Source organism: Zonotrichia albicollis, chromosome 18 (genome assembly GCF_047830755.1).
Source record: "Zonotrichia albicollis isolate bZonAlb1 chromosome 18, bZonAlb1.hap1, whole genome shotgun sequence".
NCBI lineage: Eukaryota > Metazoa > Chordata > Aves > Passeriformes > Passerellidae > Zonotrichia > Zonotrichia albicollis.
The window spans coordinates 7,056,527-7,083,029 of record NC_133836.1 but is presented as its reverse complement, the minus strand read 5'-3'; the positions used below and the strand labels follow the sequence as shown (position 1 = coordinate 7,083,029).

The 26,503-nt window shown below is 42.8% G+C and overlaps 1 protein-coding gene across 5 annotated transcripts in view; it reads left to right on the top strand.

Moving 5' to 3' along the window:
• ZDHHC8 (zDHHC palmitoyltransferase 8) overlaps positions 1–26,193 on the top strand; it is a 110,228-nt gene extending 84,035 nt beyond the window's left edge. For 2 of the 5 annotated variants that reach the window (XM_074554164.1, XM_074554166.1), the window contains 10 exons: positions 451–572; positions 3,903–4,060; positions 7,779–7,951; positions 9,087–9,189; positions 12,484–12,575; positions 14,196–14,328; positions 15,192–15,309; positions 16,019–16,128; positions 18,987–20,023; positions 21,343–26,193. In XM_074554164.1, coding sequence (XP_074410265.1) covers positions 451–572; positions 3,903–4,060; positions 7,779–7,951; positions 9,087–9,189; positions 12,484–12,575; positions 14,196–14,328; positions 15,192–15,309; positions 16,019–16,128; positions 18,987–20,023; positions 21,343–21,514 — 2,218 coding nt within the window. In that variant the 3' untranslated portion in view covers positions 21,515–26,193. The remainder of the gene's footprint in view (positions 1–450; positions 573–3,902; positions 4,061–7,778; positions 7,952–9,086; positions 9,190–12,483; positions 12,576–14,195; positions 14,329–15,191; positions 15,310–16,018; positions 16,129–18,986; positions 20,024–21,342) is intronic. The other 3 variants (XR_012583064.1, XR_012583062.1, XR_012583063.1) reach the window with 3 other exon arrangements.
• Positions 26,194–26,503: the final 310 nt, after the last annotated feature.

Below are 26,503 nucleotides of genomic sequence, written 5' to 3'. Positions count from 1 at the left end.
AACCATGGAAGCTTTGTGAAAAGCAAATGTGATTCTCTTTGCCCCTGCTTTGGGGATCAATGGTTTGAATCCTATTGTGCTTTACACCAGGGAAAATTGAAAGTAACCCCAGCTGCAACAAGGCAGCAGAGAAGGTAAAAGAATTGCAACAATGGGCTGAAGCTGCTGCACAGAGCAGTAAAACGCCAGGTTGCAGATGAGGCAATAGGGTGGCAAAGCCCTGTGAGCCTGGGAACAATCAGGGCTTTCTGTGCTCTGGAACAAAGCCGCTTTACAGAGGGTGTTGCAGTGATCACTGAAACTGGCTCCCTGGAAATTTCTGTTACACTGCACATTCAGCCTTGCTGCATGGCTGGGGTGGCCCAGAGAACTTTCTGTGTGGTGGTAATGAGTGGGAAGAAACCATGAGTTACAGCTGAAAGCCTTACCCATGACTCTTCTTCTCCACAGGTGCCCCTGGTTGACAAAAGCCATCTCCCCAGCCATCCCAGTGTACAATGGACTCGTTTTCTTGTTTGTGCTGGCAAACTTCAGCATGGCAACTTTCATGGACCCTGGAGTTTTCCCACGAGGTAACAGAAATGGGACTGCTGCAGGGCTGGGGGAGGGGGGACATTGAAAATCCAAGCCAGAGGAGGTGCCAGGTATCCAGACACACAAGTTGCTGATTGATCTTGCAAACTTTATTTATTTATTTGTTTACTATACTTGACTGTCAGTAGGGTGAGATGGCAGTGAAATGCTGGCCACTCTCCAGCTCCCTTCTGAGCTCCTGGGTGTCCTCACACTTGCTCAGACTGGCACTCGAGGGCACGGGGTTGTGCAGAATGGTTCTCCTTGGACAGCTCTCCTGAGTGATGTGATTTTGATTGCTATCCCCTGTGTCATGCTGGCACACTGGATTTAAGTCACTGTCTTCACCAGAGGTAGCAGAGCATGGCAGAGGGGAGAGGCTAAACTTCCTGCAAGTTTCATCAAAGCAGTCCTTCCAGAATACCTTAAAAGAAATGCAGAAGCATTGAACGCTAGAACAGATAATGATTAAGGCTTGCTTTCGAGTGTCTAAAAATGTATACATTTAGAAAGATATTCCTGCTTAAATTAGTACTGATTCACAGCTGATTAAATAGGATAGAGATCACTCAGCTTTTGTAATGGGAACCACAGTGCAGCTATCTCTTTTAACACATCCTAATGAGAGAATTATCACCTCATTTTATCTGTCTTCCAATAATTATTCACATGCAGTTTGCAGCAGAGACTGCTCTAGGCAGTCTGTCTAAACCAGTGGATCTGTGCTGTCTGCAAGCTGTGCTTCCTCACCTCTGTTCACCAAGTTCAGGGTCTGTGTTGAATTGCTACCTGACAAGAGTAAGGCACCAGTCCTGCTGGTTTCCCTGAATAGCAAGGCCAGGTTTCTCCAGGTAGCCTGGTCTAATAATGAGCATCTCTCTGCCATTCCTCTCAGCTGAAGCTTCTGAACCCCTGATTAAGTGTTGCAGCACTCCAGTTGAGGAAATTATTCTGTGTAAAGACAATCTAAGGCAGAGGCAAGATCCAGTCACTTGTGTAAGATCAACAGATACACTGTATAGGTACTTAAAGCTACAAATGCTAGTGACTTTCAAAAGAGCTTATGCAGGAGTTTTGAGGAGTTTCCTGGACTTGTTAGTTTCTTTATCTCAGCAGAGATAGCAGTGGTTAATTAAACATTAAACATTATCAGTCTGAGAATCCAGTGTGTTTGTGCAGGGCAGTTCCCTCAGAGCAGAGCTGGACATCACCAGGCCCTGGGAGTGATCAGTGCTGAGTGTATTGTCAGTTCATACCTTCCTCTGGGCTTCTCTAGCTTCCTTTTGCAAACAAGTTCTTCATTTTGGACTTTGCATTTAAGGAAAAAATACACAGGGAGATCAAACAGAAACTTCCTCATCACCTTCCCTCCCATCCCATCTCCCTTTACACAAGAGAGTCAGGAGCAAAGCAGGAAGAGGAGGAGCTCATAAAGTTCACCCCTCTACTGTCTCTCACTTCATTTGTGGCCTTGGCCTTGCATCTCTGTGCCTGTGCTTTGTCAGGAAGATGCTGGGAGCAAGGGGAGAGAAAAGACATGGCATTCGTCCTGGGAGAAGGTAATGGAGTAGGAGTTCAGATGTGTGAAGGAAGCAAACTGATAAGGGAAAAGATGGAAAAGACTATAAATACCAGTGCTGGGAGGAAAGAGGAGCAGATGTTATTTCAGATCACAAGTGTGCATGTGAAAAAAAGCTTATCACCACCCCACGCCGCCCGCAGAGCTGCCAGCGCAAGGAGTTCAGGAATTGTAGGAGGGACTTAAAATGAATACACAATCACTCCATTTGCTTTCTGCTGTTGAAATCAGGTTCAGTCTTCTTGGTTTTCAAGCTTCTTAGCACATTTCTGATAGTTAGGAATTTACTTCAAAACAAAACCAACAAATAAGTAGTAGAAAAGCTGAGACTCTAATGAAATCACACAATTCCTTAAGGAAGCCATCAAGAATCTGTTAGAAAAATATGAGACTGGGCTGCTCCATGTCAGTGGGTCAGTGTATGAGAATCTGTGTAGTAAGATACATTCCTTTGTCAATGTATTCTTCTGCTCAGGTCTCTGGAAACTGAAAATAAGCACATTTCCAGCTATACGATATGAGCTTGCCGGTCTGGCAGATAGAACTTGGCCTGTGGGGGGAAATGATAAAAGTTGGGCTGCAGAAACCCAGCTTGTTGAAGAGGAGCTTAATCAAGCTCACAGCTCTGTTACTCATTTTTATATTTTTTTTAAATTTGTTGGCTCTCTGAATCCTTCTGCTATGAATCAGTATTGGCTCTGTGTGAGTGAATTTCTGGTAATACACCAGAATGAATGAGTAGGAAAGGAAGTATCAAGTAACTGAAATTGGGGCTGCCTTGAAAAATCTGATTTACAGTCTCTAGGTTGAGACTGGCAATGTTTTTTGCTGGCTAATTATACCAACTACAATCGGCTTCCAGTATTTTTGATGTGGATCTGTTTTGTACAAACTCTGTGTTTGAATTCTGCAAAAGGAACATGTTTAAATGCATGTAGGTATATATAATGTACAGAGTTTTTGTCAGCATAGTCAGATTTTTTATAAGAGCTTAAATGGTTTGACTGTTCCGGTGTCTTGTTTTCATCTGCCCACATGTATTACACAGCTTGGGCAGGTTTATAATGGTATTGGAGAACCTAAAGACTGTATTTATAGAAGTGCCTAAGGGATTTAGGGTCTGGCTCTCTCTAAGAGTCCCACTGACGAGTTAGGAAGGAAAATTATAGGGAATGGTGCCAGTACAGTACTCTGCTTCCACACACAAACGTTAATCCAGAGGATACTTGCAGATAAATACTGTAGCTGAGCCAGATCCCAAGCTCATGTAGGTGAAGGGAGAAATTCCCTCTGAAGTCAATGGAAATTGGATCATGATAACACATCTAGAGAAGATTTAATATAGAACTGCATGACAGTAATTGATGCTCCTCTGGGACAACATTATCAAATTCCACCTAATTTGGAGCCAGTCAACCAATGCCAGCTGCACTATAATGTTTAACCAGGTGTTAAATAGATGTGAACTTCTTAGATTTTCTGTCAGGAGGAAACAAATAAAGATCACAGGAATCTAGAAGAATATTTTTTCTTCCCAGTATATATTTGTCTGTTATAGACTGGGGGGTTTTTTGTGCATTTTTTTTTAAATGGTCTCTTTTCTTAAGCAGGGCTGAGGTGATAAACCATCACATAACACAACGCAGTAAGGGCACAGTGCAGTGTCCCTGTGTCCCAGGGGCTGACAGGTTTAGCTCTTTTCTCCTTGCCCTGTGCTACCTGCCCTAACTCTGAGTTTTGTGTTGAGCAGCGGACGAGGATGAGGATAAGGACGACGACTTCCGCGCGCCGCTGTACAAGAACGTGGAGATCAAAGGAATCCAAGTACGGATGAAGTGGTGCGCGACCTGCCACTTCTACCGGCCGCCCCGCTGCTCCCACTGCAGCGTCTGCGACAACTGCGTGGAGGTAACGCTGCTGGGCTGGCCCTGCCCTGGGAACGGGCTGCTGGGCTGGCCAATACTGGCTCTGGGCTGGCCCTGCTCTGGGAATGGGCTGCTGGGCTGGCCAATACTGGCTCTGGGCTGGCCCTGCCCTGGGAACGGGCTGCTGGGCTGGCCAACGCCGGCTCTGGGCCGGCCCTGCTCTGGGAATGGGCTGCTGGGCTGGCCAACGCCGGCTCTGGGCCGGCCCTGCTCTGGGAATGGGCTGCTGGGCTGGCCAATACTGGCTCTGGGCTGGCCATGCTCTGGGAACAGAGTTCCAGCTCTGGGGAGTTCACAGCCTCACAGCCGGGCTCCTGTTGCTGGCTGGGGGTGTGTGTACAAATCACAAACGGGACGGGACTGCTGAGGAACGTGCCTTGAGCTGTTTTATTTTCTAGCGTCAGTCTTATTATGTGGTTATGACAATGGGAAGATGCCACCAGCTCATATTCTAGCCATATTCTAGGCAGCAGACTAAGAACTTAATGTTATGACAATGGGAAGAGGCCATCCGTTCATATTCTAGGCAGCAGACTAAGAACTTAATGTTACGACTTACTTTATAAGCTTTTTGACTGATCACACAAAGCAAAAGCAAAAATATCGGGGAGTTCTGGGGAGTTCACAGCTGGCTTCCCACTGAGCAGTGCCATTCGAAGCACAGCCCTCAGTTAGGTGAGTTACAAATGCAACGATGGTTGTTGTCAGCCCTGTCACCAGTGGTGATTAAAATAGAAATTTGTAATGCTGGCTGCAGTGCATCTTCCTTGGGGTAGCTAAGGGGTTGTGAATGTAAAAAAAGGAGTGAATAGGAGAGTTGATGAAGAGTTCAAGAGAGCAAGAAATTCGGGGTGAACCATTTCAACTTGTCATGTGTGAGCTTAAGGTTCATAATTTAATTTGGTGCAAACTGGTGCCTACATTAGTGGACAAGCAGAGAAGCCACAATGTGTGTGAATTCAGGAGAGCAAAACTCAGAGTTCAGCAAATGGTTCTCCAGTCATTGGAAGGAGCCCATGTCTTTGTCAACACACCAGCTCAGAGCATGAGCTCATTCATGTTTCTAATGTTGATTGCTGTGAATTAGGGGACTTTCTTGATTCTTGTTACCCTTAGGGTCCTGGTGAGTCACACAGGATTTTTAAAAAATAACCCTAAACAGTAAGATGTGCTTTTGGGCTATAAGCATCTCTCAGACATGTAGGTACAGAGCACTGTATTCACAGCAGTGTATTGCCAGGGGAGTTTTTATTGCTGAGCTAAAAATTCTGCTTCTAAAGGTTCATTTCTGCTGCAAGGTCTATTTTTTTTCAATAGAAAGATGAAATCTTAATATGTCTAAAATATATTCAGCCGTGCCATTAAAATGAAAAGAATTACTAATCAGAAGGGGAAAAAATACCAGAGTCAGCTGGAATGCTGTATACACTACCTTTGTCCTAATCCTCTTTGCCATAAGCAAGGGAATAGTCCCAAAGAGAGCAGCACAGTTACAAGTGAGAGAAAGGCTGTCTGGATTTATCTTGTGTCAGTCATATATCTAAGTTATAATTATCTGGAAGCAGTGCTGTGCCTAGTAACCATTGATAAATGGGACAAGGCTGTCCTGGTTTGGAAGGCTTTAGAAGGATGTGGGATTTTAGAAGCCTGAGAGTGAGGAGCTGCTAAGGTCCCTGGGTAGAGAGAAATAGCCACAGCTATTTGTGAGTTTGACACACAGTTTGTTTAGACTGCTGTGAATTGTTGCACAGAGCTGGATTTTTGGTAGAAAACCTGAATCGTACATTACCAGTTTTAAAACATAAATGTTTTCACTAATTCTAGGTTCTGAGGATTGTTTAGATGATGGCAAATTCTCAGTTGTCCCATGGAGTTTCTTTCTTCCACCTTCCCCAATGGCTCAGCATAAAAATTCATTGTCAGGAAATGAAGTTTTCTCAGAAAAAGATTGCTCAAAACTCAGTGGTATAAACAGTTGAAGTTTCATGCTGATGTAAGGCCTCCATGGGAGTCAGTTCTGCAGCAGAAATGAAAATGGGAGAGAATCCAAAAGGAACCTGCATAAAATAGCAGAAGGCAAGGTGACTCTGGCTTCTCCACAAGTTCTATTGATAGAATAGAGCTCTCCACAAGTTCTATTGATAGGTCAGTTGAGTGTTCCCTACTATTCTGGTGCACAAGTAAAGAGCTCTGCTTGTAATTAAATTACTACTGCTGTGGAGGAATGTAGGCAAAAAGTATTAATGACTTCTGAATCAATAAATCATGGCCCTAAACGTGTTTTATTGATTCTTGTGATGCTTCTTTCCCACTCACCTGTCATATTCTAGAAGAGCTTTGAGACAGTAACAGGAGTGACTCTGCTGGCTTTCTATGTAGGATCCACTCAGGGTTGTAGTTCCCATGTTTTCACTGTCAGTCTAAAATGTACAATCAAAATTATTTTCCCAAATATAAATTTGGGAAAAATTGGTTCAAATTTTGAACCAATTTTATAAAAATGAATAAACAGCAAAAGCAGACAACACTTGCAGAAATAAAACAAATTAAAACTTAAAGCATGCAGAGGGACCCAAAATGAATCTGTGACAAAAGTAGGCACATTTTTGTTTTCTTAATTGGAATGTTTGCAGTGTATACTTACATAGTTTCATAATCCATAGGTATTTTGGGCTGCATACAGCCAGATTTGCATAACAGACAGATGTTATGTCAGCATTTCAGATATAGCCTGAAATTATCTTAATATTTAAGTCGCCCCTGTCCTTTTCTAATGTGCTTTGAGAAAGCTCTAATCCATTTTTTTGTATTTTGTAAATTTTTGGTAAATGCGTTGTGCAAAATTAGAAATACAAAACCCCCTGTGTCATCATTGAGCAGTGCTTAAAAATAGCATTGCCACAAAGTGAAGAATACACAGTGTATTTGTCAGTGCAATGAATGTGTAATATCTGCTGTGCAGAACACAGAGGTAAGAAGGGTTTATTTCTTGCACCTGATCTTGTCTTCACGTCAGGAATAATCCCATTGGAGACAGTGGATTTACATGCTTACAAAACTGTGTAAAGGCACTTGGAGGGTGTCTGTGGCTTGCCCTCATTATTAAATCTCCTGTTAAAAGGGATCTGACTTTGTAAGGGACTTTGGACTTGTAACTGAGACAAATAGTTAGGTTTGGATTCATAACTTAATGGACCTATGCATAACTTTGCCTCTTGTCTGATCCTGCTGTTCTTTTTCTTTGTGACCTGCTTGGTAAAAAGGTACTTTTGTGTTCAAAATGGACTCATTGTTCAAAGTGGACTCATTCAGTGATGTATAAATACTGAAATGTGGGACAGGGCATTCTGCAGCACTATTACATCTTCAAACCATTCTAGGCTATAATAACTTCATTGTAATTGACTCATGCTAAGGATGATAAAAATGAGGGCTTCTGCTGCTAGCAGATAAATAGCTTGTCCTTTATGTTGGATATATCCTCTCTTCAAACCCTATAAACGCTCAAGTACCTCTCCATTCATGGACAGAGAAACAACTTGGTCCTAAAAAGTCTTATAAAAGACAGTCAAGCATTTTTGTAAAGCTGCAGAACTAGTCTGATGTAATTTTACATGACAGTGGTTCAGATTCATCTCTGAGGCAATGTATTTTCTTTCACTGTTTGGATATTTTTCCCTATCTCTCCCTTTCTTTACAAGGATTTTGACCATCACTGCCCATGGGTCAACAATTGCATAGGACGGAGGAACTACCGCTATTTTTTTCTCTTCTTGCTGTCCTTAAGTACACACATGGTTGGAGTGTTCACCTTTGGGCTCATCTTCGTCCTGAACCACATGGAAAAGCTGGGAGCAGCTCACACCACCATCACGTATCCTTCCTGTTGGTCTTTCCAGACTCAAGGTGACTGAGGAGAATGGGCAAGAATGAATCTGAATGTTTGTCCTCAGGGAGCTGGTGGAGCCTCTCCTGATCCCCCACTGCTCAGTGCAGGATTTCCTCTGTTCCTCTTGTACCTGGGTGAGCATGGATTGCTCGAAAAAATGTAGGTGACCCTTTGTCTTTCTCAATCTTTGTCATGACAGCCCAGCAGAAGGATGAACTGCCTCCCTGAATTTAACTTACAAGCAGCTGTAGCTCTCAACTGCTGTTTGCTCTGTTTAAAACTCTGTTGCTGTGCTCTGGAGCAGAGTGTGCTCTGGAAGTAGCCCCCTGTGTGCTGGTGTAACACATGAATTGCTGGCTCTGAGGGGTGATACTGCTCTTGATAGGTCAGTGCAGAATATTCTTTACAAGGTAGAAAGGTAGAACCAGAATCACTGAGTTCACATAACTTTTTAACCATCTCAAGGGTGAGCACCCAGACTAGGAGCAGATGGACTAAACTTTGAGATAGAATTTAGTTAGACCTTGGTAAAGGTGAGGAATAATCTGCACACATGAGACTCCACCTGGAGTGCTGTACCAACATCAGAAGGATGTGGAGCTGCTGGAGCAAGTCCAGAGGAGGCCACAGAGGTGCTGGGAGAGTTGATGTTGTTCAGCCTGGAGAAGAGAAGGCTGTAGGGTGACCTAAGAGCCCTTTCCAGTGCCTAAAGGGGCTCCAGGGGAGCTGGAGAGGGACTTTGGGCAAGGGTCTGGAGTGAAAGGTTGAGAAGGAGCAGCTTCAAATTGAAAGAAGGCAAGTTTAGATGAGATATTAGCATAAAATTCTTCACTATGAGGCCCTGTCACAGGTTGCCCAGAGAAGCTGTAGCCGCCCCTGGATCCCTGGAAGTGTCCAAGACCAGGCTGGACAGGGCTTGGAGCAGCCTGGGACAATGAAAATGAAACTCCCCTGACAACAGGGGAGGTGGAACTAGGTGATCCTTAAGGTCCCTTCCAACTCAAACCGTTCTATGACACTGTTACACTCCCCTATTTTTTTTCCCTCCTTTTCCTCTCCCTGTTTTTCACAGACCCTTTTCCCCTTCACTCATCCCAGTTTCTTTAACCCTTGGATACAGAATGGCTGTCATGTGTGTGGCTGGGTTGTTCTTTATCCCAGTCATTGGTCTCACTGGCTTCCACATTGTTCTGGTGGCCCGAGGGCGCACAACCAATGAGCAGGTAAGAAGCAATCCTTTCTCCATATTTGTGGCTTAGGTGCTGAGGTGGGAAGGAAAGTCAGCAAGTGAGCTTGGGTAAAGCTAATGAAGGTCCAAATCGTACCAGAAATGCTCTCATTGGAGCTTCTGTGAAGATCTAGAAAGGTTGCCTATTTTTTTATTTTCAGATTTTTTTTTAATACACTGCAGGGAAAGAGTTCCCTTTTTTAGCCACAGAGCACTACCCCAGGCTTATTTATTATTTAAAATCTACAAATGACCTTGAAATAGGTTTTATGTGGTAAGTACCAAACCCAGAAGTTCAAACTTTATGAGTCAGACTGAACAATCCATGAGATTGAGTGAAACAGAAAGGAAAAGATTAAATCATTTGCCCTCTCTCCTGGTATTTTGAGCTCTCCCAGCAAGCCCTCACTGCCCATAACAGGGTCTGAGTGAGCTCTTTGTCTCCCTCTGTGTCTCTCTTGTTCTCATGCATATGAACTCACACACACAGAGTGCTGTTGGACCCAGCTTGGTTTGCTTCTCCAAACCAAGTGCCAACATTTGTGCCAAAAAGCCTGGAAAACTCCAGTTCCCCTGCAGTTGCTCAAAAGTCCATGACCCACAGTCCCTGTGGTTGATGCAGACCTGCATTCATGTGCCCATTAATGGCTTGGTGTGGCTGATAGAGATCAATGTGATGGGATCAATAACAGGTCCCTGCCAGCCCGAGGGCAGTTTGCAGGTGTGGCACAGGTCTCAGCCCTCATCCCAAGGCTCCTGAACTCTGTGCATTCCAGTGCTTTACATTCCTTTACATTCCTGTGCCTCCCAGTGCTTCCACAGCTCCAGCTCCAAAGTGCCCCTCAGATCCGGGCTTTTTTCACATTTTTCCCCACCGTACTTCTTTTCCCTTGTGGTTTGGGTTTTTTTTTTTTCAGATGGGTTTTTGCTGCCCTTGTCCCCATGGGTGCTCTGCAGCTCCACTGAGCAGTTTTGGCTGTCCTGGGGGCTGATGGCTCCATGCTGTGGAGCTGTCTGGCTCCTGGGCAGGCTGTGAGCGATGAAAACATCTGTCTGAGGCCAGGCCCTTGTAAACTGAGATGACATTGTCTCCATCCCACAAGGGACAATAAAAACTCTTATCCAGAAGAGTGTGGGAGGTTTACATAAGCGAGGAATCTGAAGTCATCCTGAGCAGTTGCCTAACATGGCCTTTGAACAAAGCAAGCTTCCATAGCTGTCATCTTCAAATGCTTTTCTCTGTCCTGAGAAGCATCTGCTCTTCATTTTAAAATTAATTTTGGCCAAGTATTAGATTTGATAGTGCTAACAATAGTAACATGAAACACAGGGCATTTTGGTCTCATAGCCCAAATCGTGATTTGCCTTAGACTTGTCTTTATGCAATGATATAAACTCTCCATGAAAATTTTAGGCTGGAAAAGAAGGAAAAATTTAACTTTAAAAATGTTAAATTTCGTTTCATATGTTTATGGCTGCACTAGAATTTAGAAAGGTCAAGGATTTTTCTGTGATCAAAATATCCATTGGAAAATGTATCCTAGCTTGGTTTGGTTTCCTGAGCTACCGAACCACTTGAGATTTATTACATCTTCCCATGCCATTTTGAAAATTAAATATAATCTGGTCTTAATTTCTGCTTAGTCATATGTAGGGGTTATCTGTAACTGAAGGATGGATGTTCCCAGCCCTGAGGTCCTTTCAGAGGAAGCATATCTAAATAATTAGAGCACCAGACCAGGAGAGATGGATGTGAGATCTGCTCCTGGCTTTGCCACTGTTCTAAAACATTCTCTTTTCTCCTGCAGTCTCAGTGCTGATTCTCTTTTCTCACACTGGTCGTTATCTACTGTCAGCTTTGCAGTTGCAACGTGCTCAGCTTATCTTGTTCTTTTTTCCCCAGTACATTTTATAGGCCAGTGGTACAGACATTTTTGGGTTTTTACTGTAAATTTTTGGTATTTATTAATTCTGGAGTTTGTAAGTTCTGAGCATTCATAGTAGGCAGACTGTGATTGAAAAGTGCATAGTGGCTGGGTTTAGATGTTTACTGAGCTTTCTGAATGCCTCTGAAATTCTTTTATGGAATGAAAATAACTCATAACCCAACATCTGCTCATATCCTGGTATTTTTAGTTTCTGAATAGAGTAAATAAATACCCTTCCTTCTTGGACTGCTTTCTAGCAGTGATTTTCAAACTACTTTAGAAACCAAACTGATATAATTAGTACTGTAATCTCTGAGTTGGAGAAATTTTATTTTCATAGTGTGTTTGAGAAAATGGGCACAGAGATATGAAATGCTTTGCCAGCATCTGGCACAAGTCAGTGTGAGCCCAGGATTGAATGCAGACGTGCCAAATGTCCCAGGCCCATGTTTTTATCAAAAGGTTGTTCTTCCAAATCTCAGAACTTCCAGCCTCTCTCTCTTGGCCTTTTAAAGAGCTTTATGTTATATCAACAAGGCCAGCATAATATATTGCAGAATCATTTAATCCTTGTTATTTTATGTGCAAGTTATTAAAGTATTTCTGGTGCTGTGTAAACTTGTTGCTAGATCAGAACTATGAGCTGATTAAAATGCTTTACTTGCAAACAACAACAACAGTAATGCTTTTAATGGCAACCACTATTAATCCCCTTGGCTTTATTGGTGTTTATCCCCATATGGTGACTTTTGAGCATGTGCCTGTAGAGTACAAACTCTTTATAATGCTTATGAAGCCTTGAATGGATCTCGCCAGTCTAATGAGGCTTGGCTTTTATTAAACCTGCTCATTTACAAGCAAACATTGTAATCACCAGGGAGTTCCTGGCACCCTCCCACATAAGGCAGTGGTTTGTACTGATTGCTGCTCAGGATGAGATCTGAGAGAGAGGAAACGTTGCTCTCATCCAGCATTTGGGAACATTGATTCGACTTTGCTGTTGGTTTGGAGGGGACTTGCCAAGGCAGAGGAGGGGAATGAAAGAAACCCAAACAGGATGTCTGGCTGGGGGCAGACACAAATCCAGTGCAGGAGCAGCATGGAGAGGTGAACACATCACTTTGAAATCCAGTCATATTTAGCAATGTCCTTTCGGGAGGGATCTTGAGTGGAGTGCCTCCTAGCTGGAATTAGCTGACACAGGTGGTGTATTAGAGCTGGAGTGGAAAAGTGCAGCATTCAAAGAAAAATGATCTGTTTGGGAAGGACAGAAGGGTCAGGCTTGTTCTTGGCTTTCTGAGGCTTGGATGATGACTTTTACGTAACCAGAGGTTTGAGCAGTGTCCTGAACATGTTTCCAGGTGACAGGGAAATTCCGTGGGGGAGTGAATCCCTTTACGCGTGGATGCTGTGGAAATGTGGAACATGTACTCTGCAGCCCCTTGGCTCCCAGGTAAGAGAAATGCTCTCAGCTGGAATGAGGAAACAAGAATCCCTGTTGGGACAGGGGGAGAAATGTGCCTGGCTGGGCTCACAAGCCAAGGATCATTGATGGAATAAGAGGAAAGCAAAGCAAAACAGTCCTGAAGGTAGAGCTCTGTGATAGCTGCTTCCCTGATGCATGGCTGTAACCTGTAATTTACCACCCTTATCTCAAAAATATTTTTTTGGAATGAGCTTGTCAAATTATGTCGAGCTTGTACCCTTGTTTTCACTGGCTTGTTTATCCAGTGGATTTCAGTAGCAATGTAAATATCCATATGTTATCATATTGCCCACACTACTTCTTACACTGTACAGGCAATGTCCACTCTGCTGGGGAAAAGGAAGGAAGCTAAAATCAGCCTTTCTCCTTAACAGTTAAATCTAATTTAAGGCTGCTGTGGTTTTCAATCTCACTGGCACTTTCATTATCATAAAACAGATTATCAATGAGATCTACATCACGAAACTTGAGATTTTATTTATGGCTTTCTATTTTTGGGGAAATGGATTTATCGTTTCACATTTTGAAATCAGGATCTTAATGCAGTAGATCAGATGGACTATAAATAATTCTAGGTGCTGAGCTGTCCAGCCTGCAAACATGTTCATAATCTTACTACAAGACTTATTTGAGCCTTTTTAGGGTGTTGAACAATTCCAGACCCTGACACTCTTATCTGCGTTTTTCACCCTTTGTTATACAACAAATAATTCCTAAAGGACTGTTACCTGTGTTAAAGACATTGGAGTAGCTGCTTCTCAAACCTTCCAAACATGAAAGTCAGGTCAAGGTGGATGAGAAGAGCTGGGTATTAAATGCTGTGAGACACTTGTGTTAAGGGGTTGTGAGTACCATCATCATGGCTATTCACAGAATTCTAACAAGCAGAACATTTGTGTTTTGTGAAGACCTGTTCAGTGTTCTGTTTATTGAAGGCCCCTGAGACATCACTACTAGAATGTCCTGTTCACTACATAAAACAGAGAAAGCTGGTGTGTGTATTGATATTTAGGCATTGTACAGACACTGGCCAATTGCACTTAGAGAATTCTGTTCCATTGGAGGGAAATTAGATATCTAAAATCAGCCATTTCCTCTTAGATTTTTTGCTTCCTATAGACTTGGCAGTCTTTTTTACCTCCATTTATTTGAACACTAAACATGCTACAGAAACAAGTCACCATGTGGTAAGTTAGAACTGGCAGCACATCATCTTCTCCATGGTAACTCCCCATGTGCTGGGTCTTGTTCCCCAGTCACTGACTCCCACCACAGGGCAGCTGTTTGCTGTTAACTGGGATGGTGTAGTCAGTCACTTCTATTGGTGGAAGGCCTCTCTTGCTCTCTTCGTGCTCTTGTCCATTAGTGCTTAAAAAATTGCTGATTTTTTTAATGCATCTTCTCCTTTCGCTCACTAATTATTGTTTTTGGGTTTTTTTATTGCTGCTTAATTATTACATCCACTGAAATAAACTGGGGTTCTTACCTAGATTCTGACACATTCTTAAATCATAACCTGGAAGTGGGAAGATTTTTAAGCCTTGTTCTTAGGTTTATTTTAATGATGAGTGTTGCACAATTCATCAGGTACGTGGTTGAGCCCAAGAAGAAGCAAGCTGTGAGTGTGAAGCCTCCTTTCCTGAGGCCGGACTTGTCCGAGCGCCAGATCACGGTGAAGATCAGCGACAACGGCATCCAAGCCAACCTCAACCGCAGCAAGGTGAGGGAATCTCCAAGCTCTGCTTTTGCAGGGCAGGGATTGAGCATTATCAAGCCTGGGAGTGAGTTTGTTGTTGACAAATTTATTTGAGATGATGCAGAAACTGGAGTTTGAGTCCTTGTCATGTACTTCATGCTTTGAAAGTAATGCAGGTTCAGGAACAGCAGCTCTTGATCCAGTAAGAGGCAGTTCTAGCATGGAATCCCTCTGGGATTCTTTTGGAAGAGTTGCCTGTTCTTTGCAGTAGTTAATTTCTGTCCCAAGAGCTGTCACCTCTTTGTGTTCAAATTAATTTTAATGAACCCTTGTACCACTAGACCAGGTCAGCTGTTCTACTTCAGAGAATTCTCTGAGCTTCCAGGCTGCAGGAAGGCTTGTGGTCAAGGGCAAGGAATATTGACTCAGAAGCTGAGTTCTCTTTTCAGTTTCTCCTGTCATGAATAATAAAGAAGGATTTATTTAGTCCCATAAAAAGTGGTGGATTCAAACGAAGCGAACTTGCAAAATTTTTGTGGATAGTTTCTTCCTTTGGAAGTAACTTTGGATAGTTACTTGCTGAGAGCTACCTGGAAAGTTGCTGAAAAATGCTAGAAAGCACTATTGTCTTCTAGCACATATTAATTAGCATGATGATTATAGTACTTAGCCTGCCAAATAGACCAGGATAGTGCATTTCAAATTCTACTGGCTGGTTATGACAATGCTTTTTTTACATGTGATGGTCCTTGCCTGCAATGGATGCTAAATCCTGTTTGTCATTATAGGTATAGGTAGTTCTGGTTCTTTGGTACATCCAGCACTCTGCCACATGCTGTTATTTAACCAAGTTTCATTAATGATTGATTTTTTTGGATCATTTTCAGTCTAAAATCAGCCTGGAAGGCCTGGAGGATAAGAGTATGGATGTGCAACCAACTCTCCCACCCAAAGGAGATCCAAGCAAGTACTCTGAGCTAAAAGGGCAGCTGGGCACCAGTGAAGGTATAGTTGCATGATCAGTGTTTTATTTTTATTTATAAGAAACTATTTTAGCCTCTTTAAAATGCTTCTTGTATTTTTTCAAAACTTGTGATCTGGGTGATGGATTTTTTCCTATTTATAAGATTTCCAGACTAGGGGAATTAACAACAGGAAAGGGAGAGAAAAGCCTGCTTGAAGTGGTTTATTCAAGCCTAGGTTAATTTTTCATGTCAGTTTTGCAGAGTTTATAAACTCTTTAAAACACCTTCTTAAATCAATTTTAAAAATAAAAACATCTAAGGAATCAGAAATATTAACATGACATTCTTAGGCATTGCAAAATGAATTATTTCATTGGTAAGAATGTGAACTTTATGCTTTGATACTATTAAAAAAAACTTTTTTTTTTTCAGACAGAACCAGTAGCTGAATCCAACCCAAACATTTAGTATTTCAAATTAGGCAAAATTTCTACTCTCCAAAACATGTCACCCCACTCAATATATTGTGTCTTGTTTCTTCTTCTCTGTAGATGGCTGATGTGGCAGCAATGTGCTGTTACTGCCATAGGGACCCCATTGATTTTGGTGGAATGCTGCACAAAGTACTGCAAGTTCTATTCTCTCCAGAACAGATCTGCTTGCAGAGCACGATGGATGGCAATGAATCACGGCTAACAGCTTTCTGTCCACACACATTTTAATAGAAAGTTGTTTTTTTTCTTTTGCAGAAGGTGGCCTCTCACCCAAACTGATCAGCCCTCCCACTCCTGCCATGTACAAATACCGCCCAGCCTTCAGCAACACCCCCAAAGTTCACTACCACACCACGGCCGAGCAGGTGAGTGCACCCCGAGTTTCTGCCCCAGCTAGGGCAGGCACTGTGGAGCTGAGGGGGATTCACTGCAGGGCTCCAGAGAGTGCCAGAGTGGAAAAGTAAATAACAAAGCTTGGCACCGTTGTGTGACAGTGTATTATTTTCACTGTGCTCCTTATGGAAACATGTCTGGTTTCACAGCTTCCCCCTGCTGACACGTCTGTCCCTCTGCCAGGCGTGTGCTGCCACTGCTGCAGTGTCTCAGCCTCATCCTGGGGTGCTGAGAAGTGTCACCTCCTGTTGGCTTCTCCTGGCAGAGGTGCCACCTCACATTCCCTTCAGAGGGAGCTGGGCATGCTGAGCGCTTCTCTGGATCAGACCCCTTAGCCAACACTCTGTGCACTCGCTGATTCCTTAAGATGTCAGCTTGCAAAATAGAAAGAACTTTTAAAGCATCCCAAGAGATATTTTAGTGAAAATTAACAGAAGAGTCCTCACATTTGACCTTTCTTAGCACCTTTTCAGTGCATTTGGGTTATATGGAAGAAAACCTTCCTAACTCTTGGCATCATTTTCACCTGTCAAGAAAACTGAGGTCCAAACAATGAGACAGATTTGCTGTGGAATTTTGACAGTTTATTCTTTTGCTTAGAAATTATGAAACTTATTTCTCATGGATTTATTGCAAATATTCCTTGGCTCCTGGGACCTGAGAACAGCATTTGGAAAATCACTGGTCTAACTTGTGTATTTGCAATATTTATCCCAGTCTTCACGCACCAGTGGAGACACCCTTAAAAACCATATACCACACACAGTGCTGTTTTCTCAAAATTAATTTCATCAGGTCCTTCAGCATCACCACTGGAATAACAAGAAGGGGGTTATAGGAAGGAGTATTATGAAAGAAGTAAGGAAAGGAAAATATGGTAGATAAAAACAATTGACTGTAGCAACAGTATAATAAGACAGAGTGTTCCTTAAATGGTGAGGAAAGCTTTTCCTGAATCCTCCTCATTTTGAAAAGAAAGATGGTGATAGATAGTGGAATTGCAGCTATGACCAAGTTTAAGTTTTAGTCTTACTGCAGTAATGGTAAATCTTATTCTCTGGATTTGTCCACTTAATGTAGAAACAAGTGGCTTATGAGAGGGAACACAAGAACAGTGTGTTCACTGTATCCAGAAAGTTTAATATCCTATCATTTTCATTTTATTACATGAAAAATGGCTTGTTCATCCAGTTCAAAATAGTCTATTTACAGGCATCATGTAGCAATTTTGAGCTGTGGAAGCCACAGCATTCTGAGTCATAATGCCAAAAGTCAGAGAGCCAAGGAAGGTAGGCTTGTTGTGTTCATTCAGGGCACAGCCAGAGATGCAATATAGATACAGGGCAGGTTCTGATTAGGCCAGGGGACTGGGCAGTGCTGTGAAGTGATAACAGGGAACAGCACCTTCACTCTGAGGGCTCCTGTTTCAATCCTAACCCAAAACAGTGCTGTTGCTGTTGTTGTTGCTGACTGGTGTACAAGCTCTGGGGCCTTGTTCAGTTTTATAGTAGTCACAACTCTCTAGTAGTCAGCTGGGAGTATCATAAACTGGGGTTCACGTGGGGAGCTGATAGGAGGGCATGGATTTGTCTGCCAAGCCCAAGTAGGAGGTACAGAGGGAAAGAGACTGGGCTGCGTGAGGAATGCCATGGTGTCTGTTCTGTATCAGTTCTGTCAGTGTAATTCTGCTTTTGAGCGGTGAAAGCTGCTAGGAAAGAGGCATTGGGACACAAGGATAAGTAGCACAAATATACTTAAAAGCTACGTCATTGCTCTCATCCTCCTTTACAGGCTGTCACTTGGTCTCCTTTTTCCAGAGAAGGCGAAATTTAGCACCATGCTCTAGAAGAGAGTGAGCTGTTTTGCATATTTCTCTATCTTCTAGCTGAAAGGAAAAAAGCTTTTTAAAAACATCCACAATAAACCAGGGGTTTGTCATTCAGTTTATTCTTTTCAATAGTTTTCCTTTAAAAGAAACTAAAGAACAAGCTGTGCCAACTGCATTTCTGATTAAATATGTGACTGATAATAACACTTTGTTTGCACAGCCAGTGTAGCCAATTTATTGTGCATTATGGAAACTCTTCCTTAAAAATAACAGTGAAAACTATTTGATTAGCACAGAGTGGCATTTTAAGTGAACAGAACTCTGAGCAATTTTCACAGAGAAAAACAAAGTGAAGTCCTGTCTGTTTTTAGAGCACATAAATAAACTATGCACTTTGTTTACTTTTCTGATGTGGCCCCTTTCTCCTACACAGGCAATAACAAAGAGAAAATGCTTCATTTCATTGTCTAAATGGTGGGAAGGAGCCTCTCTGCTTTAATTAAGGTTAAGTGCCTAATTTTGAAGACCTATGACCAGAAGTTCAGAATTACTGAATATTCATAGTGCAGAGTGGATAAGAGTATGCTGGTCCCCAGTGTGTTGAAATGAAGCTCAAAATATTTCTGTCTCTGCACACAAGTCCAGACATCCCTCAGCTCAAGAGCTATTTGTAGAAAATGTGAAGTGCAGTGCTTTTTCCAAGGGCAGTATTATCAGATAACAATCTGATTTACCTTGACTGAGACTTGAGTCTCAGCTTGGGTCTCATTCAGTGTCCATGTATTAACTTGCTTTTTACTGTCAATATTATTTAGCAACTCCTCCTTGGTTCTAAGGTGCTAATCCATATGTTGAACAGGAGTCAGGAGATTTTCTTGTAATGAACCTGGGCTGACAGTCAGAGGGAAGACCTTCAGCTCTGTCCTTCCCATGCATTCACCAAGAGATAAAACCTGTACTTATGTCACTGGTTTCTGTTTCTCATACTCACCTTTGTTTTAGATCACCTTGCAGGAGGGACACAGTCAGGGGGCTCTGATAGAAGAGGATGGCAGGAGCCTTGATTACCAGTCTGAACCCAGCTTGGACATCCCCAGCTACCGGAAGAGCTCCCTCCACAAGACCTACCAGTCTTCCCCACTCCAGATAGATTCCTTTGCCATCAATTCACGATCCCTGAGCCTGAAATCTGCTGGCAGGAGAGGGACAGACAAAGTGCCCCTTCATCCAATAAAGTCCGAAGGAGCGGCTTCTACCCCTTACAAAAGCATCTTTTCTCCCAATTCCCTGTCAAATAGAAATGGGAGTCTTTCCTATGACAGTTTGCTGAACCCCATGTCTCCCTCGGGGAGGAAGTGCATTGCCCATTCTGCAGTCAGCTCTGTTGGGTACCACTCCCCGTACTTGTCAGCCAAAATGTGCCACCTGCGGGGCAGCGAGCTGCAGCGCCAGCCCCCGCAGAGCTTCAGCCCAGTGCTGGGCAGCCCGGCCCCGCATCAGCGAGAGCCCTCCCCAGTGCGCTACGATAACCTCTCCAAGACAATTATGGCATCCATCCAGGAGAGGAAAGAGATGGAAGAGAGGGAGAAGCTCCTCCACTCGCACCCTGACTCGGTGTTTGCAGACTCAGGTGTCTATGACACGCCCAGCTCCTACAGCCTGCAGCAAGTGAGCACGCTCTCGGAAGACCCGCGCAGCATGGCCATGAGATACGGATCCAGGGACAATCTGATGGCTGCCACCAGCTTTAGCACAAGGAACCCTATACTGCAGTCCTCAGTGTCTTCACTCTCAAGTGCAATGACAAGAGCCCCAAGGACTTCCACAACCTCTCTGCAAGCTGATTTAGCCAATAATAACGTGCAGTCCCATCAAGCACTACAGGGCAGGGTGAGCAATGGCTCCTACAAATCCCCAGGCCACCAGGTCCCATCGTCCCCCACAGGGATGCCTAGGTCACCCTCTTACGGAGGCCCGAAGGCTGTGTCGTTTGTAAACACTGTGGAAATCACAGAGGTGCAGTCAGTGGGAGCACAGAGGTATGTACTGCTTGAGGGGCTGAGAGCACTGGGAATCTGCTTGTGAACAAGGGCTGGAGCTGGAGCTGCGCTGGAGGCACACCCTGAGGAGGTGTTTGCTGTGGGCCATGATGGTGGGAGGTTTGTGGGCGCTCTTCAGTTCTGTCAACCCCCACAGCAACCTCATCATGACAAAATGTTTGCACTTCTGCTGTACCTTGAACTGCAGGTGGTCACTTTTGCTGTAAATTCATAGTGAAACGATGTCATAGCTGAACTGGGGAATTATTTCCAAGGTGTGAGGCAGATTATTCCTCTCCTTAGGCACAAAAGGCACAAACTGTTCTACTTTGCAGCCTGAAGGGAAGCTGACCCAGACACTGTGTGGGTACAGAGTCAGAGCTGGGATCCTATTTGTGCATCATACCCTCCACTGAGGGAAACACGCTGAGGCCAGTCCTGTATTTAGTAGTGTTGAGTGTCCGTACTAAATAACTGCTGATAAAAGCACAGTGGTTCATGATATTACCTTAAGGCCTTTCTGCTTCCTTCCTTTCTGTGAGAAAACATGGAGAGAAAGGATTTGCTGTGCTGAAAGCCTCAGTAACTGCCACCTGAGCAAGATGCTCAGCTGCAGATTCTGCACAGGCTTCTGTTTTCCTTCTGGAAACCATGGAGCTTGCAAGAGATCATGATCCTACTGAGGATGAAGTATTTCAGCTTAGTTGGGACCTTGAGGGCAGCTCTTCAGAAATATCTGTTTCCTTTGTCTCTGGTACTTACTGTGCTGTGCTGGCCTCTGGTTTAGATCCCAGGTTTCTCCCTCCTGTTATCCAACAGTTCTGGAAAACGTACTGAAATGTGGGAGAACTATTATTGTAGACCTCCTGAAGTTAAGTGCAAACAAGTTGTTTCAGAGATGAGCAACAAAGTTTTGTTTACCTGGATATTTAACTGGGAAATGTTTTTTCTGAGAATTTGTTTCTGCTTTTAAAACACAGTTTGGCTTAAGGTCAGTGGTGAGCAGTGGTAACAGTTAAACTCTCCTGCATCCTACAAATGCCTATGCAATTAGTTTGGAACAACAAAGCATTTAAGCAAGTAATTAAATTAACAAATATTACTCAGGCGTGGTCCACTAACCTAATGGCCAAATTAATTCTCTCATTTCAGTGGCTTTTCATCAAATGCACTGGCTTCAACCAGCTTGCTCCCAGGCTTGAATATTTTGCAATGCTGGGAACTCAAGATGACAGGGGTAATTGTTTATTCTGAATGAAGCTATTCTGTATCACACTTTGTCACTAATATTGCATCTTTTGATATTTCTTTCGATGCAGGGATGACATGCAGTTGAAGACACCTCACAGTAAAATAAATGGACAGCCAAAAGGAATAGCCAGGTTGGGCTCAACATCAAGTTCCCAGGGGACACCAGTCAGCCCTGCTAGACACTCTAATGTTAAGAAGGTGTCTGGAGTTGGTGGAACAACCTATGAAATTTCAGTGTAAAATAAAATGAATTAAAAACAAAGAGCCATCCACTCAGCCAGCCATGAAGCTAGGAGCACTGTGAAGACTCAAACAACAACAAAGAAGGAGCAGCAGCAGTCGGCCACTCTCCTTTTCTTGTTTTGGGTTTGTTCTGTTTTCATCTTTCTCTTTTGGCCAAAAACCAGCTGCAGCCTTATTCTTGAGGGAATAATAAAATTGTACAGTCTATCAGACTCTTCCTGAACTGACAGGCAGGAACTGGCTACGACCTAAGACCACACGGAGCGGAATTCCTTCCTGCAAGAGAGCGCTGAAGCCGTTGTGCACGTGTCTGTCCAACCACTCTGTTGTGTAGCACTTGTGCTGTGAAACAGTTCAGTCAGCCAGGATCAGTCAGTTCTCCCATGCCCCTTCCCAGTTCTTCTGGCCAGCAAGGTGTCTGCAGGAGCCAGAGGACCGGCTGCTGTTTTCCTGCTGACATGGAAAGTGGGGTTCCTGCACTGGGCAGGAGCTTCTCCTCGTCCCCCGGGCGCTGCAGCTCAGGTTCCTCCTCCTGGGAAGGAGCAAGGCAAGGTCACTTGGGCTGCAGACACCATGTCTTCTTTAAAAGCCTCCCTGGTCCCGGATGGGGGCAGGAGAAGGGATAGCAACAGCTTCTCCCTGCCTGCCGTTGGCCTCCCTGTGTGTGAAGTTGTGTGTGTGTGTGTGCGCGTGTTTGTCTCCATGGAAAAGGACTGCAACACCGGCGAGGATCTGCCACTCTGACCTCCTGCTCCCGCTGGGTTTGAAAGGCTTCTCTGACCCAGCAACAGAACCAAGCAGATGAGAAATGTTCAAATGGAAACACATTTTAAACAGCCATCAGCTGCTTTCCCTGCACCCTCCTTACCTGTTGGATTTAGGCAATAACAGAGTTTACTGCCTCGCCCTGGTGCCGTCAGTGTAATCCCGCAGCAAGGTTATCATAAGCTGTCGAATTTACAGTGTGTGTAACTGAGCCAAGCGTGCATCTAAAGGATATAAATTTTCTGTCTGCCTAATTACTAGCACATTCCCTCTGGTCTTCAATACTGTTAGACAAAGGATTTTCAATTTGGGTTTTTTCCCCCCTGGGGAACAACTTTTTAAAATAATATCAATCAAATCTATTTAACATTCTGAGGTTTCTTTTTCCTGTCTCCAGAAAACAAAACATTTACTTTGTTGGATTTAAAGACAACTTTACCGTAAAAAACAAGAAAGGGGTGCATTACTTTTGTCAAAAATATGAGGACTCTGGCAAAGCTAATTGTGGGACAAATGGATTTTTATTTCTCTATTCTTTATCTCCTTTTCCTTACCATTCAGTTACCACCTCAGAAGTCAAAAGTACTGAGATCTGGACCAATGCTAACTTGCCAGATCATGTGTGCAATTAAGAATATCCTGAGCGACTGTTGCCAAAGTCACTAAAAATTATTATTTATCACTGAGCCAGTCAGCATACAAGACCTTGACTTCCCACCTGGTTCTCTTGGTGAATAGTTTTGATTAGAGATCTAAATCCACCATTTTTCAGGATATTCGTTTCAAGGGGTTAAATCCTTTTCAGCCCTTGACTATAATGGAAAGCTCTCCAGGTATTTGGTAGCAATTCAGAATGTGTTAATAATATCTTATTTGTTTTCATGTATGTTGAGGTTAATTATTCCAGAAGGCAAATATTGACCTTAATTTTGCCTGGTTACAATTTATATTTTGATTTGATGAATCTTGACATCTGCTGCAATACATGGTTATTATGTCCCTTGTATATCACATTATTTTTTGGAGACAAAGGTTGAAGAGAACATAAGAAAGTTAATCATCTCTCTGTGTAACGCTCTATGTTGCCTGAAGGAAGAAACATGGAAAGCAATGCATCTGCAATAGGCTAAAGTTCTGAGAGAGTGAAGTAGAAATCAGTGTGCATTTTATTGCCTTGGTGATATTTTAAATGCCTGGTGTAGGGATATTGCAGAGCAGAGAAGCAATAGTGTTTCTGTGCAGATTTGCTCACTGGCATGTAGAACATTGTCTTTAGTTGGAGGCACCATGGTGCCAGAAGGATGCTGGTAAACTGGATCAGGTACAGATGGAGCAATATATATTAAAGAACTGGATGGGCTGGCTAATGAGAAGATTTAAAGGGCTAAAACATGCCACTGGCTAAGGAATGACGTGGAAATTGAGAATCATAATTTTACAAATATGTTACTTAAAAGTTGCAAAACCAAAGGTAAATCCAAGGGTTGTCACTGGTAACCAATGCTCTACATTTAGAATGGGGCAGAAAAGATGGAGAGGAAGGAGCAGTGAATTGTCTTCCAAGCAGAATTTTGGACAAACTGTTTAGGACAGTCAAACTGTATTTGGACAAGTCATTAAAAAATCTCTGTGAGAGGTGAGTCTGTAGGGACAAGGGGTAGACCAGATGGCCTTACAGATTTCTTCCACCTTTAACTGTTACTAGTCTGCAGTCTACCCTGATGTTAACTCCTCAGGAAGATGCAGTACTTCTTTAAGGACTGGAATTCACTCTGGTGCATAGAGTATCACAAAATTACTTGTTTTTAAAGTATCATGTATGCCATATGTAAGCCCTGAAAAAGAGGGGGTAGGAAACACATGGGATTAGGGAGTGAGACAAGGGCACATTTTATCATGTATCTTTGAATACGTACATGAAATTCATGCAAGCAAGGCTGAAAATTTGCACCAATGTAATATTTGAGATTTGCATCCCAGTGATGCTCCACTTTGATCGTTCTTTCTCTTGCATTTATAAATGAAAAAGCTACTGAGGAACTTGAAGGGCCAAAGAGCCTTTGAAGTTAACTACATTAGTTCATGAGAATTTCTCAGTAAGACTAAACACAGTATTGTGTGTATAAAGCACTAATATCCAGGGTTATTTTGACATAGTTCACAAGGGGTAAGGGAGAAAAAAAGGATGCACTGTGTCAGTACAGGTTCAGCAGTAAGGATTATGTATTTTGTGAGTAGTTTTGCCCACAGTTGAGAGACATTCAACTTTTTCATAGGTTTACAATGGTACCAAAGTATTTTTTTTTTTCCTTTTGAGGTTTGCTTTTAATTCAGTGCACATAGCCTGGAGTAAATGATTCAGATTTTCTGAAAGAATAATCTAAGCAGAACTGTTAACAGGAGATTGCATGCAGCAAATCCAGCCTCATTTCCATCCAAGGCACTGAACCTGCAGCTATTTACTCATAAATGTAAGTGTCTGTTCCATAGTTCCTGTTGTGGGACTGGGGACCTATTTATTAAATCTAATTTTTGAGCAGAATCCAGCCCATATTAAAGCATAGTTCTTTAAGCAGTTTACAGATCAGCAGTAAGGTTCTTCTGTCAAGATACCCTGTTTTTAAAGACACTGCAGGCCAAATCTTCAGCTTGTATAAATTAGTGTGGCTCCATGAAAGCTCATTTAATTGATGCTAATTTATAGTAGGTGGGGATCAGCCATGAAAATCCAGCACGAGTTAACACATCCTGTAAAGTAGCTTTTTTATTTTTGTCATGCTTATTTCATGTTTCAAAAGTCTTAAATATTTTCAACATGTTTTTATTGTAGCTGTGGATTGTATTACTTATTTAAAAAAGAGCAATAGGTTTTTTTAGTTTACGCATCAGTTTTCATTGCATATTGCATTTTATTATCTGTTTGTTCCCTGTTCATATGCTCCCATTTAGCCTCCAGGTTTTCATTGTAGTACTTTTCTGCCTTGAAAAGTTGGATCTCTATATCTTTAGTTGTATAATATATTGAGTATTATGGAATTAAATGTACCTTACTACATGGGTGGGAGAGAGAGAAAATATTTTTACTTGAAGCCTTAATATTTTCTTTTTTTACTACTTTGTTTGTTGACCTCATAGGAAAGTCTGAATAGCAAAGACTTTGAAACTCCGGGCCAAATACTGCACTGACAGACAACCAGCATTTGGCCCCCATGTCAAAACTGGATGCAGACATAACCTGAAGTGAACAAGGGAAAAAGCCTCAGGGTGGCATATTTTCCTGAAGATCATTAATACAGTCTCAAAACATGTCTGTAAGCAAGTACATTAAAGAAGTCTTCAAGTCTTGAATTTTTAAGGAAGGTGATAGCAGGAACTGCCCTAATATCTTACATCTGCTTTTTTTTTTTTTTTTAATTAAGCAAAACAAATGTATTTACTCAGTTTGGTTCAGGCAGCTCGGGGGGTTGCACAGAGCTCTGTGTTGGTCTCCATGTGCAGCACATGAGCTGTGGGGTGTTGCTGTTCTCATTCTAACCAAGCGTGATGTTGTGTCAGCTCGGCCCTCGAGGATCCCTCCGGGCCTGACAGTGGACGTTCCTCAGATGATGCCTACTCTCCTACAAGCCTAATATGGAAATTGCAATGTGGTTTTCTTTGGACTATATCTGTGGTCCAGACTAGAGATATATAGAGAGATATATATATAGTCAATATTTTTTTGTGTGTGTGGGAAAGATGGGGTCAAGCTTTTCTGTCTCTGACAGTCTGGAAAGTTAATGTTGAACCGTTTTTATGGTCTGTATTTCACCTGTTCTGCCACCTTGAATTGTTGGAATGTATCCGTGCAGGCTTTGTGGAGCTCTGTCTGTAACCTTTTTTGTGGCTCTCGTAATACATATATATTTTTTAAACCTTTGGGTCACTTCAGTATTTTCAAGTGTCTGTTCCTGCCTCAGCTGCATTCGTTTGCTGAGATGGTTCACGGTGCTCTGCCATTTCTCACTTCCACTTGTGCAAATCCTGAACTGGAAGAGCAGAACTGGAAAGGCCAGTTCCAGTGCAAAGGACAAAACTGACAAAATGTTAAAAGAAGTGACTGCACATTAAATCTCATTTTCAAGATGCCTATGGTAGAGTAGGAGATATGGTGAGTCTTTAAAAAGAGTGTCTCCCAGTTGTGACCAATGAATCATGTTTGGGAGGTCATAGCAAGTGGTCCAT